Source organism: Pleuronectes platessa, chromosome 19, assembly GCF_947347685.1.
Source record: "Pleuronectes platessa chromosome 19, fPlePla1.1, whole genome shotgun sequence".
NCBI classification, from domain to species: domain Eukaryota; kingdom Metazoa; phylum Chordata; class Actinopteri; order Pleuronectiformes; family Pleuronectidae; genus Pleuronectes; species Pleuronectes platessa.
Window position 1 is genome coordinate 16,563,410 of NC_070644.1, and position 17,979 is coordinate 16,581,388.

Sequence of the window (17,979 nt, forward strand, 5' to 3'; positions counted from 1 at the left end):
CAAGTTATCTTCCCTTTGTGGTGAAAGTCTTCAGCTGCATGTCCAGTTGTGTATTGGATCTCCGTCATCTACAGTCTGCCAAGACGGCAGGGGTGTGGAGAACTTTGAGTTAAGTTGCCTTTGTCAGAACTGTCCCTTGTCATTTTGTCATAGTCAGCTTTTCATCCTCGGGCCTGAGTTAGTGACGGCGGTAATAGGCTGTCGTCGCTAAAGAAACGGTGGCAGCAAGGATGTGCTGATATAAGAGGGACAAGGAAAAAATAATCCACTAAGAATAAAATGGCTTTCCGTCATTTTCTCATAGTCTCCCTGTCATCTTGTCATAACAGGACCTGGTACTAATCGGTATTTTTCGCTGCCACACAGGTTTTCATCTTTCAGAATCAACGAGGGCTTGTGTCCATCCTCCGCTACTTTTCAATCTAGCAGTTTTAACAGAAGCATTTTTCCCTATCCTGGCTTTTGCTGTTTGACTATTAAAATGAACAGTTTGTGCTTGAGAAGGTATACTTTTAACAGAAATTGTGTGTGCATGAGTGTTCCCATTAAAATAAATGTTCCTGCCATGCTTGATGTTGGAAGACCTGCTTTCAGTAAGCACTTCCTCTCGATTTTAAATAAAGAGAAAATATAAATTGCCGCTTTGAAGAGAGGTCTGTGGCGGCCAAGCAGCTTTACCACAGCAGAAAATTAGCCGGCGTGCTCTCGTGTCACATGGGCTTGTGGAAAATGATGGGAGATTTAAGAAAGCAAGGGAGGGATGGGGGAGAGTGGATGAATGAGGGGCGGGGGAAGAGAAAGCAAAGGAATTGGATAGAGGTATAAGAAGAGAACATATAAAAAGAGTGAGAGGAGAGAGAGCCAGGGAGAAAAGGAAGAGGAGGCTGACTGGCTTTGCTGGCAGACGAACAGAGAGATGAACTGATGCAACATCGTGTGAATGCAAAGAAACTGGAAGAGGAGGCAGCTCCGATCGTTGTGTACGTTAACATCCCGATCATGACGACAAAGAGCTGTAGCTGCTCTGAAGCCTCCGTCCTGATGCTGCAGGAACACAGGAGATCTTGCACCTGTGTGCACATTTGAGTGTGTGTCTGTGTGTGTGAGAATTCCTGCGGCGGCAAGGCCAAGTGTGTAGCTCTCTTTTCCTTATCAGCGACATGCTCATTGATTACCATGACTGCTGTTCAATTGGTCCCCCGTGATGAATGATCCCAAACCGTATATTTTTCTCCAGACACACAAACACAGATACACAATGATTCTGTTTTGCTTTCCTAATACCACAAAAAAAAAAAAAAAGACCCAGCAAGAGACGTAAAACAATTTTGTGTTTCTGTTCTAGTAAAATTATTTGGACTAAATTCTTGGTATGGTCGGGGTTAGGTTAAATCTCCAGGAAACGAATGCAAGTATATGTGATGTTAACAGTGACCCATGACAGCTTGTGTGTCGGAGCGAGAGAGAGAGATATGCACCAAGGTTACCTCACCCCCCCTTTGAGTCGTTTTCCTGCAGCTGAAATTGCCTAGTTTTCCACATGGCTGCACCGCTCCACAACACAGAGTAAGTCAGTGAAGGCAGTCGGCCACTGGGCGAGAGTGGACTGACAGACTTTGGCTATTAAAATTTAAAGAAAGTTCCCTCACACACTAATCCGTTCGTCCTGGGTTTGTGAATCTGTGCTAGAATTGTGTCACACAAATAGAAGCAAATCTTTGTTAATCACTGACGATCAAAAAAGGACTCAATGAAGCTGCTTATCTTCAGGAAGTTTGTAGTTTCACACTTTCAAACAGCATATCTGTGGAGCGCTGCAGTAATATCTTTATATTATCTGTCATGAGTCATTGTGTCGAGCGGTCTGGGTGTTTGGTGGACTGATGTAGAGGAATGAGCTGATTGGGGTCTGTTTGGTTTCTGCTCTTCTGTTGCGTGACTCCTCTGTTTGTGTGGCTCGCTCAGGACAAACGCGTCATGATCTAATCTTATCCATATTAACATAAATGCCGACGTTAACTTTGTTTATTTTGTTTTGCTCCTGAGAGGAGAAGCGTGCATTCTTTGTATCGCTGTAACAAAGAAGTCGGTTTATGTGTTGGGGCTTTTCAGGCATGCTAAGCAGCTTCCTGATACCATCACACATTAGCATCTTTTTTCCTGTTGATGTTTTTATTATCGCTATCTGGAGCCGTTTTCAGGCATGACCTGCGGCTAAAAACCTGGAGAGTTGGCTACTACGGAGTTTACCCGCAGTCTTTATTTCTAACTTGCACAGCGGGAGGTTCTCTGCACAGATAAACATCACAACAGCAACAAATCCACGGCATTATTCAGGCGAGATGTAAAGATCACCACGAACTCTCTAGACATCAGCGAGGGTGTCTTCTACGTGGATGATGTTCATGATTTGTTTTAGTTTTTCGCTCATTCACCTCCTCTGGACAGTGCATGTCTGAAACCTTCCGTAAACGTACAAATATTCAATATTCTACCAACACAAGCTGTGCTCTCTGACTCTGTGAGTGACCTCATCACTGCATCCTGTTTGAGTGTGATGCTGGAACCAAGAAAGAAGCTTGTGGAAGGACACACACCGCATTGAATAATCACAAGCAATTCCTCCTCTGGTTCAAAGAAGTTTATGCTTACAAACAATCCGGATTCTGCTGTTTATCACACGTGGGGGGGGGGAGTGGGTGAGTGGCTAAAAAACACAATTAATCCTTAGTTCTCTTTAGTGCACAGTGTGAGGCTATTAATCACACAGTGTAAGCGGTAGGTGTGTGTGTGAAGTTAGTTGAGGCAGCCAGAAAAACGACCCAAACTCCCTCTTTTATAATTTCTGTTCACCTACCATTTATTAGTTCGCCCCCCCCACCCCTCTCTCCTTTTGATTGGTCTCAATGCACCCTGATACACTTACAGCCGCAGCAGTTGGGACATTGCTGAGGTTAGAAGTGAATTGCTCAACCCCCTGACTCACAGCCAGTTGTTGTATAACATGCAGATAAATTGCTTCCAAAATAAATGATATTTGATTCAAACACACACCAACACACACACACACACACACACACGAACACAAACATGCGGACAGCTGGGCACTGAGGCGACTCATGGTCCAGTCAGCATCGGTCAGCGTCATGTTGGCTTGTGAAACCACTTAAAACACAAACACAGTATACTCAAAATACTCTGTATACTTTGTCATTGTTGCTTGGTCAAGTCACAGTTCTGCATCTGTTTGACATTGACTCGTCCACATCGGGTCATGACCTCTCGATTCACACTAATGTACATGCACATGCATCTACACACACGCACACACACACACACACACACACACAAGCATGCATGCACAGGCATTCATATTCATTTCAATGCAGTCTTTCAATTATACAACAATTAGAATTCAAACAGTGATCGGCGGTGTCCAGTGGATTCTGCCAAGTCAGTGACACACACACACACACACACACACACACACACACACACACTTACTTGCACATAATATCAACATTCAGGAGGCAGCTACCTTGTACCGAGCTTTAACCTGCCCTTGTCTCTTCTGTTCGGAGTCAGCAGGATTGTCTATGACGCACACAAACACCCAGACACACACCCAGACACACACACACACACACACATAGAGTTAGGCCCCACATTCTTTGTGTAGTTTGTTTTATCCCTGTCTGTTATCATCACCAACATTCATTCTCTTTAATGAGCCAGTCGCGGCCAGGAAGGGTTTGTGTTAACACATTATTATATTCTGGCAGCAGTGGTGATGACATGGACTCATAGTTCATTCATAAGGAAAAAAACGATTATTTTTTAAGGCCTGGGATGTTTTCCATATAATAAAGAAACACTGTGACAGCAGGTGGTCTCATCAAAAACAAACACACACTGTCTCCCATTAAATTAAGTGTTGGTCATTATTTCAGTTTCCCTGTTTTCTGCATTTCATTGTAATTTCACAGAAAAGATTGTGATACATGGAGTTGTTTGTGTGATAGGTCAAAGTGCAGTTGTGGATCTCTTCCCATTAATTTAGACAGAAATCTGCTTTTGTTAGGGGACTGTTCTTTAATAATTTATTTACCTTTTTCTTAGATTGTATTTTTCTATTTCCTTTATTCTTATATTTAGAATAACAGAAAACAATGATGGGCTGGCATTGGTAAAAAACTTCAAACCTCAGTGGACCATATATCTATTTGTCATTCCCTGGGTTTAATAGCATTTCTAAGCAGCCTCTACATCATAGATCAATACTCTTGTGTCCAGGTTGGTTGCTACAGTGTCACCTGGTAGACCCTTGGTGGCTGTGTGCAGAATCACTCTCTTACTGGTTCATTCTCTACTTCCTCTATTTACTCAATAGTGAGTCAGTAAATTAAGACCTGGGCTGCTGCTTGTTGGATTGTCAGATAGGTTTCGACAACACTCACCGTCTGCCTCGTCCACCTCTGAGCAACTTTACCAATCGGACCGATTGATGTTCACGCCCAAGATTTGAAAGGAGTTAAGGATAGAGCCTCTCTCAAGACCTCTTTTCGGAAACAGTCTTAATTTTGAGGACTTTTCTGACGTGGATGCCCGGTTGTTCTGTTTGGTTTCTGGGGACTTCCCAGGTATTGTTGACTTTGGTGATTCTCTTAATTTGTTTATCTGAAACAGCCTTTCGAAATTAGAAGTGGGATTGAGCTTTACCTCCAAACATTTTCCCATTTTCTCAATCGGGGGAAAACAATTTCACTTTTGAATAAATTGTGTAAAAAATTAGGAGGATCAATCCCGAAGGTCATATCACAACTGGATGTATTTTTTGCCGCTGAAAGTGTGGGAGATGTAGTCCAGTAAAAAGTGCCGGCATGAAGACATTAACTTTGAAAAATAGCACGATGCCGAGCAAGCAATTACAGGTTGACAACGATAATGATTTTAATCGTATTTATGATCATGTAATGCAGCCGGCCTGTAATATCTCTGACTGTCAGGGGATTCATGGAAAAATAATTCTGTCTCAGCACATCAATGGGTTCAGAACTACGGCTTCTAATTATTTATTTTCCTGATCTCTTCCTGTAGGATTTTCTCCTTCCCCATTGTATTCATATTTTTCTGTCTCCTTGCCTCGCTCTGCCCCTCTCCGTCACTGCCGTCCTCCTTCCTCTGACGGTTCCGCCTTAGCCTCCCTAACACCAATTATACTGTGTCAAATCCATGCATGTCAGTTTCCAGATCCCTAATCATCCCTCCTCTCTTTCATCTGCAAATCCTTTGTTCCTCCCTCCTCCCCCCTTTTCCTTCACTGTAACCTTTCTTCTTCGCTCCTCACCCTACCCCACCCCTCCGTCTGCTCCGTGCGCACGCGGCCCATCCTCCTCATCCTCGTTCCATTTATCTCTATCACTTTTACCTCTTCCTCTTCCTTTGATTTTTTTTTGCTTTTAATTTTCCTATTTCAATTTTATACCTGCCTTCCTCTCTGGCCCCCTTTCAGAGAACAACTATGTTGCATAAATGCGGCGGCAATTTTTCCCACATTGGTTTTCATGTCTGAATTTGCCCTCAAGTAACTTGTCAGTGGAAGTCGCGAAAGGTAGTCCGCCGAGGTCGGACCCTGTCATGGCTGTTTTTCTGCCCGCTGCAGTAAGAGCCTGTCACCTGCAGCTCCACCTCTTAACATCTCGCTCCTATTCTCCCAAATATGACAGAATGAATCAGTATTATGTTACCACATTGTTATTGAAGAATAACTTTGCGGACTTAGTTCCAGTAACTCAATATAGCAATTATAGCTGCTTCACAATAAAAGCCTTCGTCCAGGAAGTTTTAATGTGAGGCAGCAGCTTGTGCAAGGGGAATAAGGTTGGCTTTGATGGTAACAATGCAACATATTTGATCAAAGTATTGTTCTATTTATAGTAGATGTTTTATAATAAACAATACACCATTTAAATTACATTTTACATCCAGATTCAACCATTTCCATTCTAAACGTCCCTCACAGAACACACCACTAGGTCCGGAGAAGGAATAGCTCGAGGCTAAAATTTGCTAAGCTAAAATAACTAAGCTCAACTAGCTGTCTCCTGGTTCTCAGTCAATACTATAAGGGAATCTCCAGTGATTTAACACATCAAGCTCATCAAGAAGAGTAATGCTTACAGCTCATGAGCAGCCTTCTCTTTTGTCCTCTGTGATTATAAAGGGAGAGTTTAATAAAAGCTTTTGATATTGTAAAATCCAGTAGGTAAAATCTGCCTATTTGACTGTTTGAAACACCAGAGACATTGGAGCACTATAGGCTGTTTTTTTCTCCTGGATCCACGGATTTTCCCCTGGGAAATTGATGAAGAAGTAAAAGAAAAGTCTTTCAGTATAAAAATCCCGGATCTGCACCAGATCCACGTCGAATGGTAACAAGGTCTTCCTCAGCTCATACTTCCACCAAGTTTCATGGAAATCCGTCTTGTAGTTTTTCGCGTAATCCAACAGACCCGGCTGAAAGCCGTAGACTGAAAAATACAGGAACTTGAATAAATATAACTTCCTTGACACAGGTGTACATTTGATAATCACAGCTAAGAAATCAAGATCTTGATATGTCTCATATTTTATAAAATTTGAAGTGACTGTCAGAGATCAAGACCTTGCTGCTTGGAAATCAAACAGCAACCAACAACTCCAGCAGGTTACAGATCCCAAAGGGGCTTGTGTTTCCTCCACCCATGTCAGATGAGACCCTTCTATGTAAAGGTGTGTGTCTGTGTGTTATGACTGTAGTAACGGGGGGGCAGGGCCAAGAGAGGGGGAGAGAGATGGAGAGGTAGTGGGAGGTAGGGGGAGGGGTTTGTTTATTTCTGTTGTGGGTTCTTTTTTTTTTTTTTTTATGGCAACTGCGCCTCGTGAGTCCACAGGGAATAACAGACGGGGGGAGAGAGAGAGAAAGAGAGAGAGAGAGCGGGACAGAGATGATGATGGAGGACGAGGGGAGATGGTTAGCAGTATGAGCTGCTGCCAGGAGACGAGCGACAGAAGAGAGGGATGCGCGAACACACAGACGGGTAGAGGCTGAGAGCGCGTGTGGGTTCGCCGCTCGCCCCCCCCGAACAATGAACATGCTGTGGTCGCTGCCGGCAACACATCGTCACGGCAACCGGAGCCAGAGGGGTGCGCACTGAGTGAGAATGGCAGATCGGGGGGGGGGGGGGGGGGGGGAGAGAGAGGAAGGGTCTGTCTATTTGAGGGGGGGGAGGAAAGAGAGGAAGGATCTGTCTATTTGAGGGTGGAGGGTTGGGGAGAAAACACCATCTCTCTTTCCGTGGTTGTTGTGTACGTGTATGTTTGTGTGATTGTTGTCGCCGCTCCATCATGTGTGTCTGTGTGTGGTCGCTGTGCGTTAGCGGCCAGCTGTCTGACTCTGTGATCTTCTCTGACCATCTAGGTGAATACAAGAAGGATGAGCTGCTGGAGGCGGCGAGGTGAGTACCACACTCTTTGTTTTCCTCTCTTTGCTTTGTGTCGTCCCTTTCATGTTTTCTTCTCCTCTGTTCTCTTTCCTCTTGCATGTTCACCTGTTCTTCTCTCTCATCTCTTGCTTCCTTTGCTTACTTGCCTCCTCTTCATCCCCTCTTTTCTCCGTGTCTCCTTTCCTCTCATTTTCTATTTTCCCTTGTTTCCCATCCTTATCCCTTCCCTCTTGTTTTCCAATCCTCCCCTTCCTCTCTTCGCTGATCCACTTATGCTCTCTGTTTCCGGTCCTTGTTTCCTTATCCTCCTCTGTTGTTTTTCTGCTTCCTCTCTTCCCTCTGAGCTCCTCTGATGTTCTTTCTTTCCTGTCTTTTCCTCCCTCATATTTTCACCCTTGTTTCCCTTTCTTGAATCTTCCTCTCCTCTCTTGTTTATTCTTTTTTTGTTATGTTATTATCTGTTTTCTTTCATTTCTCTCATTATCTCCCGTCCTGCCTTCTCCAATCCTTTCCTTTTAATATTTTTACCAACGGTCCCTTCTTCCTTCTTCCCTTTATTTGCATTCTTTCCTTCTATTCCTCCTATTTGTTCTTCTCCTTGCCTTTTATCTTTCTCGTTTCAATTCCATCCTCCTTCTCCCAACTTGTATTCCACTTTCTCTCCCTGTGGAAGAGTGTTTATCAGTTGTTCTTTATTTCCCTCCATCTCACACAGACACACAAACACAGTTTCGCTCTCATCTCCCACACTAGACTGGTGTTTCAGATCCAAAAAGCCCAATACACGTGGGCCAGGGATGCACATTTTGGAGGCATTTCATGGTTGCAGGCAGTGCATGTAGGCAGCGTGTGTGTGTGTGTGTTTCCGTGTGTTGCGCCTCTCGCATGCGGAAACACCTAGCTTCGGTTTGGGATGTGTGTGGGTGGCTCAGCGCTCCATTCCTCAACAGCCCCCTCCTCTCTGCCTCTCTTATGCACAGGGAAGCAGCTGGCCTAGCATCGCAGCACCCCAGTGTATTGTGGGGCCAGTGTATAAGTGTGAACTGTGAACCCAGTGTGCTGTTCTCATCACAGCTGAGTCACTGGCGGGTTCATCACCAATGTCATTTGGTCAGATTCGTATATTACTATAATTTTCACACTTTTTATTGTTGTGTTTGGTCAAATAACTCCAACACATGGCTTACGGGGTATTGTTGTGTCAGGCTGTTGAGCTGCTAAATGTTGCACTTATTTAGTTTGATTTGCTTGTTGGCAAAAACAATCAGCTGAAAGATGCTAAAACGCTTTGGGGATATTATATATATATATATATATACAAACAGAAGTTCTGTTACTGTAAGAACCAAACTTTGAAGTTCTTGATGCTTTAGGTTTCCTCACTGAGCTGAATGATGCTTTTTTTAATTACCTCTAAGTCGTTTTAACTGATGGGTGTTAGTGGTATTGCTGTTGAACTTAATCGCTTGGCCAGATTCAGGCAGTTAAAGCCGCTGACTATCATTCAGTCGTGCACCTCTCTTGGAAGATCATACCCACTCGCCAAAGTTAAATAGTGCATGAACCGGGCGGGGGAGTGGGAACGAAAGAGGCGCCGCTCTCCCGACTACAAGTCAGTATACCATCAAAAAGATTTTTGAAGGGTTAGGGTTGTTTCAAGGTAAAATAGTTGCATAATATTGATTTAACATGCAGCTTAAGTGATTTGGAAGGCTTTGGGATGAGATGTAAGAAGCAGGACTCGCAGAGATGCTTGTTTGTTTCCTGTTCACGTATTTAAAATGATAAGCAGGCGTGTTTGTGAGCGCCGCAGATTATTTATTTGAAATCCTACCTGCAGAGCATTCACAATGAAACTAATGGTAAACTGCTCAGCTTAGCGTCTTTTTACATGCAAGCTAATCGCAAACAAGACATTATGCACTTTCTCTCCCATTTGGAGCCACCATGCTAAGCTAAGCTAACTGTCACTCTTAATGTTTTCTTCCTGTCTTTTCACCGGATTAATTGTCAGTAAGGCTGTGATAAATATTTCGTAGCAAAACAACTTAACTTGACAATTCTTACTTTACTGATAGGTCGAGCTGATAGAGAGCTGATGCTGCTTCACAAGGGCTAACTTCTTCAGAGAGTCTGATGTTTTTTCTAGACTGTATATTTTTAATCACAACAGGTCATTACAGCTCAAATATGAACTCCCACCCCTCATATTTAAATGAATATACACATTTTATAGGAGGCTCTCTTGTTTCTGGTACAAGCAGTGGGCGTTGACTAGCAGAGCACAAGCAAACTGATAGAAAGATGCTTAGCAGGGGATGGAAAGGTGGAGACGAGGGGAACGAAGGACAGTCTGGGGGATGATAGACAGCAGATAACGGTGGCTGGACGGTTGGAGGAGAACCCGAGAGCATGAGAGGAGGGATGGAGGGTTACAACGGAGAGAAGGAGAGGATGTGAATACAAGATTTAGATACAAAAAGAAGGAAGGACACAGAAAAACACAAAAGTAAAAAAAAGAGAGAGAGGAGGGGAACATGGACGAGGTGAAGAATAATCCCTTTCTCTCCATTAGAAAGCTTCTCCCTTTAAGGCTGTCACAGGGATGATGGGCGGTTTGGCTGCTGCCTTAGCAACACTTCCCTCTGGTCATCCAATGCCAGGGCAGCAAGGCTGAGAAGCAGGAAACACAGATCAACAACATAAACAAAATCCTAACTCCTCTGCAGCTACACTTCTCGCTCCTCTCCATCTCATCCCCTGTAGTCTGTTGTTGTCAAGTTTACAAGAAAACACACATTCTTTCATCCGTTTCTTTACGGCAGGCTGTTTGTGCGGATGAAAAAAAATTCTCAGTCTTTCCCCTTCGGTCTCAAGCTTCTTATCTCACTCTCCCTCATTTTCTCCCCCTCGCTCTCTCCCGCTGAGCAACAGCGCTAATCCTCTACGGCGGTGGACGTTTCCTGTGTGTGATGTGTGTGTTTGTGTGTGTACTTTTGCAGGAGTGGGAATGAGGAGAAGCTAATGGCTTTGCTCACCCCGCTGAACGTCAACTGCCATGCGAGCGACGGACGCAAGGTGAGGGCAAGACACACCCACCCACCCACACGCAAGCACGCACAAACACACACATACACACACACAACCACACTCCCGCACACACACACACTCGTATTTCTGTATAGTTGCTATCAAACATGCACTGGAGTCTAGATATCAGTCAGTTTCTCAGGTCATTTTCTGGAACTCTTACCCGACAGCGCCTTAGTAAAATGTAAGAGTGAGTCCATGTGAGAGAACAGCAGGAAAATTCACTGTGAGCGAAAGAGTTCACGTGTTAAAGATGTTTCTAACGCACGACTATATGTAGAGGACGCCACAGAAACTTCAACCTGGAAAGAAAACAAGATCTGAGAGCTTTTAGCATTAAGGCCCGATGGTGTTGTTTATGTGCTGTTAACATTTATAGGTTGTGTCCCTTATTCTGCATGCTCCTCACCTCTTGGAATTCCGATCACCTCACCTCAAGAAAGTCATTCGAGTTACAAAACCATCCGAAAAGTGCTTTACGATGTTATTTATTTACTCCGGAAGCTGAAAGTAACCCTGTTATTGGCAGCTTTCACTTTAGTTGTCTCCAATAGTCTGATCTATCTGTGGCAGGCAGCAGCAGCAGCCTGTCTTGGTTTTTGCTCATTAAAATGAAGAGATGGAGACACAACCCTTCAGTAAATATATTAGCACTCGAGCTGAACAATAGCTGTGCATAGCGTCACGTGAAACAATGTCAGACTCGGGGACGGCTGTTTTTATTCTCCCTGAGAACAAATAAGGAGGGAGATAGTAAATAATGAGCCTGTTGTTGTTGTTGTTGTTGTTATTTCTGCTTTTGTCAGTTCATAGAGGAATACAGAAAATGTGGAGATGCTCTTATTCAGTGGCCTTATTCCAGATGAATTTGTTTAGAGTAGCGGAAGAAGCAGATGGCAGTTATCAAAAAGCAGATGCGGTCAGTGATTGTGCACAAATGACACAGTTCTTTACATGTTACAACACAAACAATTGATTATGATTATTTTAATAGCTTAAAACGGCCCCATTTCCCTTTACCAACCCTGTATCCTGATTGGTTCTTATCGTTCATGACGTGACAAAACATTATAAACATTTATTCTCAGTTGCACCTCATCTTCATATGCAAGACACTACATCCCTCATCTGACTTCTCTGGGGATTATTCCTGATGCAGAGCAAACATGCTCATGTGGACGGACACAGTTTTAAAATGAAGACTCGAGTTTTGGTCGAACACAAAAACAGAGTAATCTGTTAAAATAACCAAATCTGTCGGCTGATAATGGTGTCTGTGCACTTAGAATAATCACTTAATTTGGAAAAAACATTATCAGTCCCTGTTACTGTGATTTGAAGTTCCACACAGAGAGAGAAACGTGTGGGTTTATTTGGCAGTGGAGTTTTTCTTCTTCACACAAGTGGATAATTTTGCCTAAGAGCTCCTTGAAGTGATAACCAGAAACCGCGAGCACACGATGAAGATATCTAACGCTCGATTCCACACCCCACAGAAGCCGCACTGGGCTGTGAGGCGTTGCAGGCGTTGTGGCCTCATGATGAATTGCAGGTCTCGTGATTCACACTGCGACAAACCGTTGTGTTATCATGACAAAATACGTCTTCATGCATTTCCCCGGGCATCGTTAAATGCCTTCACAGTTTGATGCATTGGTTCAAGTAAAAACTCAGTTAAATCTGATAGGAATGAATGATTGGAACAGTTCCATGGTTGCGAGGAAGGAAAACCTGTTTAATTAAGAGCCACTCAAGTGTGGGTTAATTTCCGGCGGTATGATACACATAATGAAAGAGGCTCAGTGAACTAGAATGAGCACAATTAACAGCTTTTTATTTTCCTCTTGTGCTAGTCACGCCTACATTATGTGAAGTGTGTAACCTCATGGTAATTACCTGTATGCTATACCCGCTCGAATAATGTTGTATAAGAGTGAATCTGTCAGATTGTGTTGTATGTGCCAGTTAATCCTGGTCTCATTAGATTGCAGAGACTAAATTAAATGTTGTGTAGAACAGAGAAAAGTGCTTTAGTACATCCTGTTCACTTTAATTGAGATTATTTTGTGGTGGCAGCATCCCTTCATGCTTCCTTGGGGAGTTTTGAGTCCTCAGGTTTAGTCACAGCAGCATTTGTCTGGATTGTGACTGATTAGTGCTTTGGATGAAAGACTATAAGGAAAAACAGACTCTTCTCTAGTTGTGTATATTCTATCGTCATTCTCCTGTTGGTATGGAGAGAGGCATCTGTTTCAAATGATTTAACCGTCCCTGCTCCACAAACTTCCATTAACATGGTTGTTAACCAGTTTATCCACTGGGGTCGAGTCAAGGCCAACAGCGGTCGTCCAACTTATCCACTTGCAAAAGTTCTCGCCACTGTTAAACTTTCTCTCCTATGATTCTCTCACTTGAAACTTCCGGTGCTACAGCTCTTTCCTCTGTGACTTGAACAAGTAGGGATGAAATGAACCAAGAGTTTGGACTGAAGGCTCTGTTTGTTTTCCTTTACGTATATCTTGAGGCTGACCCCGTTTATTCCCTGAGATCCAAGCACCCCACTGTGCGTGGACAATTTTACCAATAGGTTTGGGGGTCTCTCTTTTGAGCCCTCCTCTGTGCCTCCTCTGGGGTTTTATTCCCAACTCTCGTCAGAGAAGGAGCATCGAGGTTGTCATGTAACCTCTGGACTCTTTATTTAAAGTCCCATCTATCGAGAGATGGAGGACATCTCTAGAATATATCACGAGGAGTTTATGTATTGTTATGTGTTGTAGGCACTTGTTAACTTATCGGTCATTCAAGCAGACCTTGCTGTATTTTATTGGTTTCTAAGACAACTGCTGTGAAAACCAAGGAGCCTTTTTCTCCGTCATACAAATGTAGTTAACAGTCCTGAAGAGGCTCTTTCCAATAATTATGGGTACTTCAGTGTTGCCGACAATGCTTAGCTGCAGCTTGTATCCATCGCCACTGTAGCTGTAATTTTGAAGGAACATCCTCCGGCTATTATCCGCGCAGGTGGCCTGCCGGGGATGTGGCAGCCCGAGGGAAAACCGTGTAATTTGAAATTCTTCAGAGTTGCAGGGGACAAACAGCGAGAGATCATCGTGGACCGCTGAAATGTAATGCTTCATAATTAAATGAATGCAACCATGGCCGGAATATAAATGTGTTGCCAGAGACATTTTTTCTGAAATGACCCTTTCCCGCACACGTCTGTATTTAAAATGCTCCACAGACACTCAGACTGAGAGCAGTCATGCACAGTAGATGGAATATATTTTCACACCAGTGCAGTTTTATCCTCGTTATGCTCTTTGAATAATTTAATGGGGTGATGGGGGTTTACTTTCCCACTGCTAACAGAAATTATTGAGCAGCTTCTGCCTAATAACTACAGATATTAAGGGAAATTGAGAGAGAGAGTGAAAACTCGTCCGCACACGCAGTGCAGAAAGTGCTCATTACATTAACATACACAAATTACAACACAAACGTCTCGCAGATCGTCAATTATTCAGCAATAACAAATCTGTACTCACTCAAAACCTCAAATAGTATGAGTACAACACATTCTTTAGAAATGGATAATTTGTTACAGACTAAATTACATTTCGTACTCAGAATATTTTGTATACCAGCAGTTACCGATAACTGATACTTATCATAATAAACAAGCATGAGTTGTGTGTTTTTGTTGATTAAAAGGTTCAAACACACACTTGTGTGTTCCGTGGTATAAAGATATAAAGTCACAGATAATTATATTATAAACGTAATTAATATACGACTTTATCAAGTGTTCACTACATATTTTGCTAGTTGAATATTGGTCGACACGTTGAGCATCTCTCAGCCGATTCCAGGAGAAAATCGTTGTGAGACTCAGATAATTACAGCGAAAACCGAGCACAGCAGAATCTTAGTGTTTGATAATAATGATGATGTTTCTCCTAAACTTAAACAAGAGCCGCTTCCTTCTCTCTCGCTGTCTCTCTCCACTCCCCTCCTCCCTTTTCTCCTCTCTTTGATTTAATTAGAAGTGACACAAGCTCTCCGTTACACACACACACACACACACACACACACACACACACACACACACACACACACACACACACACACACACACACACACAGACGCAAGCACATGTGCAAATGGATCTGGAGCATAAGCGCTGATTGCAGACGCCTCTCTGTGAATTAAAACGCTCAGCTTGTACACAGCTCACACTCAGGAGGACAGAGGGGGAGCAAACAAGATAGATAGAGAGAGAGAGAGAGAGGGAGAGAGTGAACGACATAGTTGGCAAAAGCTATGCGAACCCCCCTGACCACTATATAGATGCTGTGTCCACATACATTTGGAAAGCAGTGTATGAACCCATTTCTTCTGGAAATTTTTTTATTTCCTTTACAGCTCTAATTCGAGCAAGAGCTTCTCGTTCTCATAGGCAGTACCAGCAGTGTAACAGCATCCTCTCTGTGTGTGTGTGTGTGTGTGTGTGTGTGTGTGTGTGTGTGTGTGTGTGTGTGTGTGTGTGTGTGTGTGTGTGTGTGTGTGTGTGTGTGTGTGTGTGTGTGTGTGTGTGTGTGTGTGTGTGTGTGTGTGTGTGTGTGTGTGTGTGTGTGTGTGTGATGATCAAATGATTGAGGGCCCATCAGAGTGGGATATTGTTAGCACATCTGAGTGCAGAGTGTTTTCTAGCTGCCTCTATTGAAACCTACCGCTTACTCCCATACACATACACATTTAGACAAACGCACTCACACACACACACACACACACACGCATCGATGCACGCTCACAAACAAGCACACTGCACACAGTAGTCGTGGGGACACTAATGGATCGATGTACTGCCTTAATTATGATAATGCATTTAAATTGATTTGAACCATATCCTCAACCTTTTGAAACATGCGTCTGAAAGTGAGGAACGGCCAAAACCTCCTCATTTAAACTGTCTAAAACGCAAACTAGTCTTCAACACATCATGGACTGACATGCACATACACACTCCTGCAGGCATTACTTCCTCTCACTGCATACTCAGGTTTTCCACCATTCCCTTTTTACATGCATCAGCAACTCTGACTGTCAGTAGCTCTGCTGGAAACTCAGTTTTGTGTTCGTTTTCATGTTTTGGACTCTGTCGAGCTCCATCTGTTGTGAATGTGTGTTTGCATTTGTTTGTGTGCGAGGGTATTTATGAATATTGTGAATTTTCAGATCTGTATTTCACCAGTGAGAATCGCTGCACACACTCGTGTCCTAGCTGGCGCCCACATCAAAGAAACCGACAAGGGGAGAGCAAGAGCGAGATTCAGATTCACAGAGGGAGAGGAATGAGAAAGAGAAAGTCTTTCATTGAAGTCTTGTTTAAATGTTGATTATGCGATCTCATCGTGCTGGGAGCCCCACGCCAACTGGCAGGGCTCGCCATTCTTATCTCGTGGAAAAAAACATGTATCTCCGAGAGGGAACTTTTCAGAAATAGACTTTATAGAGATATTTGAAGTGGGAGAAAATGGCTCGGGACTGGTTCGTTTTTAACTCTGGCTCGGACTCGCACTTTGCTGTGAAACCCTGACACTGACAACAAGGTAACGTTAATGAGACACAATCAAGAAAATAGTTTGACTTGGCCAATAATTTAGGTTTAAAAATAACAAATGAATGAAACTCACTCACCTGAAGACCAAAGATAGTTGCAGATGTAAACAGATCAGTGTGGGGCGACGAGTAGATGGTGATGCTGGAAAATAACGGATGTGCCATATTTCCAATTTTTGTATTTTAAAGTGCTCCAGATGAAAATAAACATTGATTTGCATTCTCATGGGTCATTTCTCTTGAAATTCGTAAAAAAAATTTGAAAAAGAAAAATTGTAAGTGGAAGATAATGGAAAAATAGAAACATTTATTCACTCCAATGCCTTTATTTAAGTAATACAATAATCTTGAAATTCAAGGACAGCCATTTCCTGAGCTTTGACTCTACAACTAAAAGAGGTTTATTTTTTTTTATCCTAGTGCTGTTGTCTCGATCCGTATTGGAAATGTGTCAGCTTGCCTGGAAACTCTCCTCCTCTGTAGGTGTCCCTCTGATCCTGGTGTGTTGGCAGATCAGAATCGAGGCCACCGTGGCTCTTGTCTCTGCAAAAGTTTGCTGAAGTTTACAAATCCAGCTGAACTCGCACAAGGCTGAAAGAGTGACTGTGAATTGAGCCGGTCTGGGTCTGGAGGGGTGGGGGGGGATTTGCAGAGCGGCGTTTTGTGTGTGTTTGTAAATGTAACCCCATGCCCTGTCTGAGAGATAATACACTTCGGCTCCTCTGAAACACAGAAGGAAAATATCCAGAGGCATTTGTTAACCGTTCAGATGGCAGATGACAAATAGGGTATGGAAAAGTTTTAATAAAGTTTTGGCAGTGACAAATTTAACCTCTTACGCTCATGTAGGCCCGTGGCGTGCTGCTGTCTGAGGAAGACGTATGCAGTTGCAGCTTGTGGGTTCGCAGATACTTCATCATTAAGAATCAGGTGTCCCAATCTGTGGTTCCCAATTAAAAGACCTACATTCATTCAAATATATATATATATACATCAAGCCTCAATTAGATGTCTTTGTCATAAAGGTTTGATAATGAAATTAAATCTAAGTTAACAAGCATTCGCTATTGATGGAAAATTCCTGATAGTTTTAACACCATCATGCTCAGATATTGCAATAAGTAATTTTAAAAGCATTGGCATTGGATGTAGCATCTGAACTTTCTTTTCCTGCTTCTAGGATGTGACTGACAGTTTAAACATAACACTGACTCGAGCAGGAAACTGTGTGTCATTTTCAAGCTGCATTATCCTGGAGTTCTACTTTTTGAGCCACTGGGCTTTAAACTTTCCATCGAGCCCTCACCTTAGTTTTTAGTCGGGAGGATGAGCAGATAGACAGGTGATGGCTGAGGTGTGCTTGCGTGTGCATGGAGAGCAAGGGATGAGAAATCTAGCTGTAGGTTATTTATCTGCCAAGCTGTTGGCTCCGCTGACCTGGCAACAGCTTCCTCTCTGTGTCTGTGTATCTGTGTGTCTGTGTCTGTGTATCTGTGTGTCTGTGTGCGCTATGCAGAGGAATAGCCTGTAGATTTGCAATTAAGTTCATAGATGCAGCCTTCTGACACTGCTCGTGTTTTCCAGTGCATCCATCTACAGCTAAAAGACCATTAGATTTATTTTTTCTCTACTTTAATGTTCTGTGTTTTTAACTAAGGTAATCATTTATTATATTGTATTTAACTTACTGACCCTCGACCTCATTTTAAAGTGTAAACACATTATAGAATGTAGTGTAAGATTTGTCTAAATTTGAAGTGGAGAATGTTTGGACTGATTCGTCCTG

The 17,979-nt window shown here is 43.0% G+C and overlaps 1 protein-coding gene across 1 annotated transcript in view; it reads left to right on the forward strand.

The window, feature by feature from the left end:
• LOC128424524 (poly [ADP-ribose] polymerase tankyrase-1) overlaps positions 1-17,979 on the forward strand; it is a 65,973-nt gene that overhangs the window by 17,789 nt on the left and 30,205 nt on the right. Inside the window, exons 5-6 of the mRNA XM_053410732.1 lie at positions 7,460-7,496; positions 10,487-10,562. Coding sequence (XP_053266707.1) covers positions 7,460-7,496; positions 10,487-10,562 — 113 coding nt within the window. The remainder of the gene's footprint in view (positions 1-7,459; positions 7,497-10,486; positions 10,563-17,979) is intronic.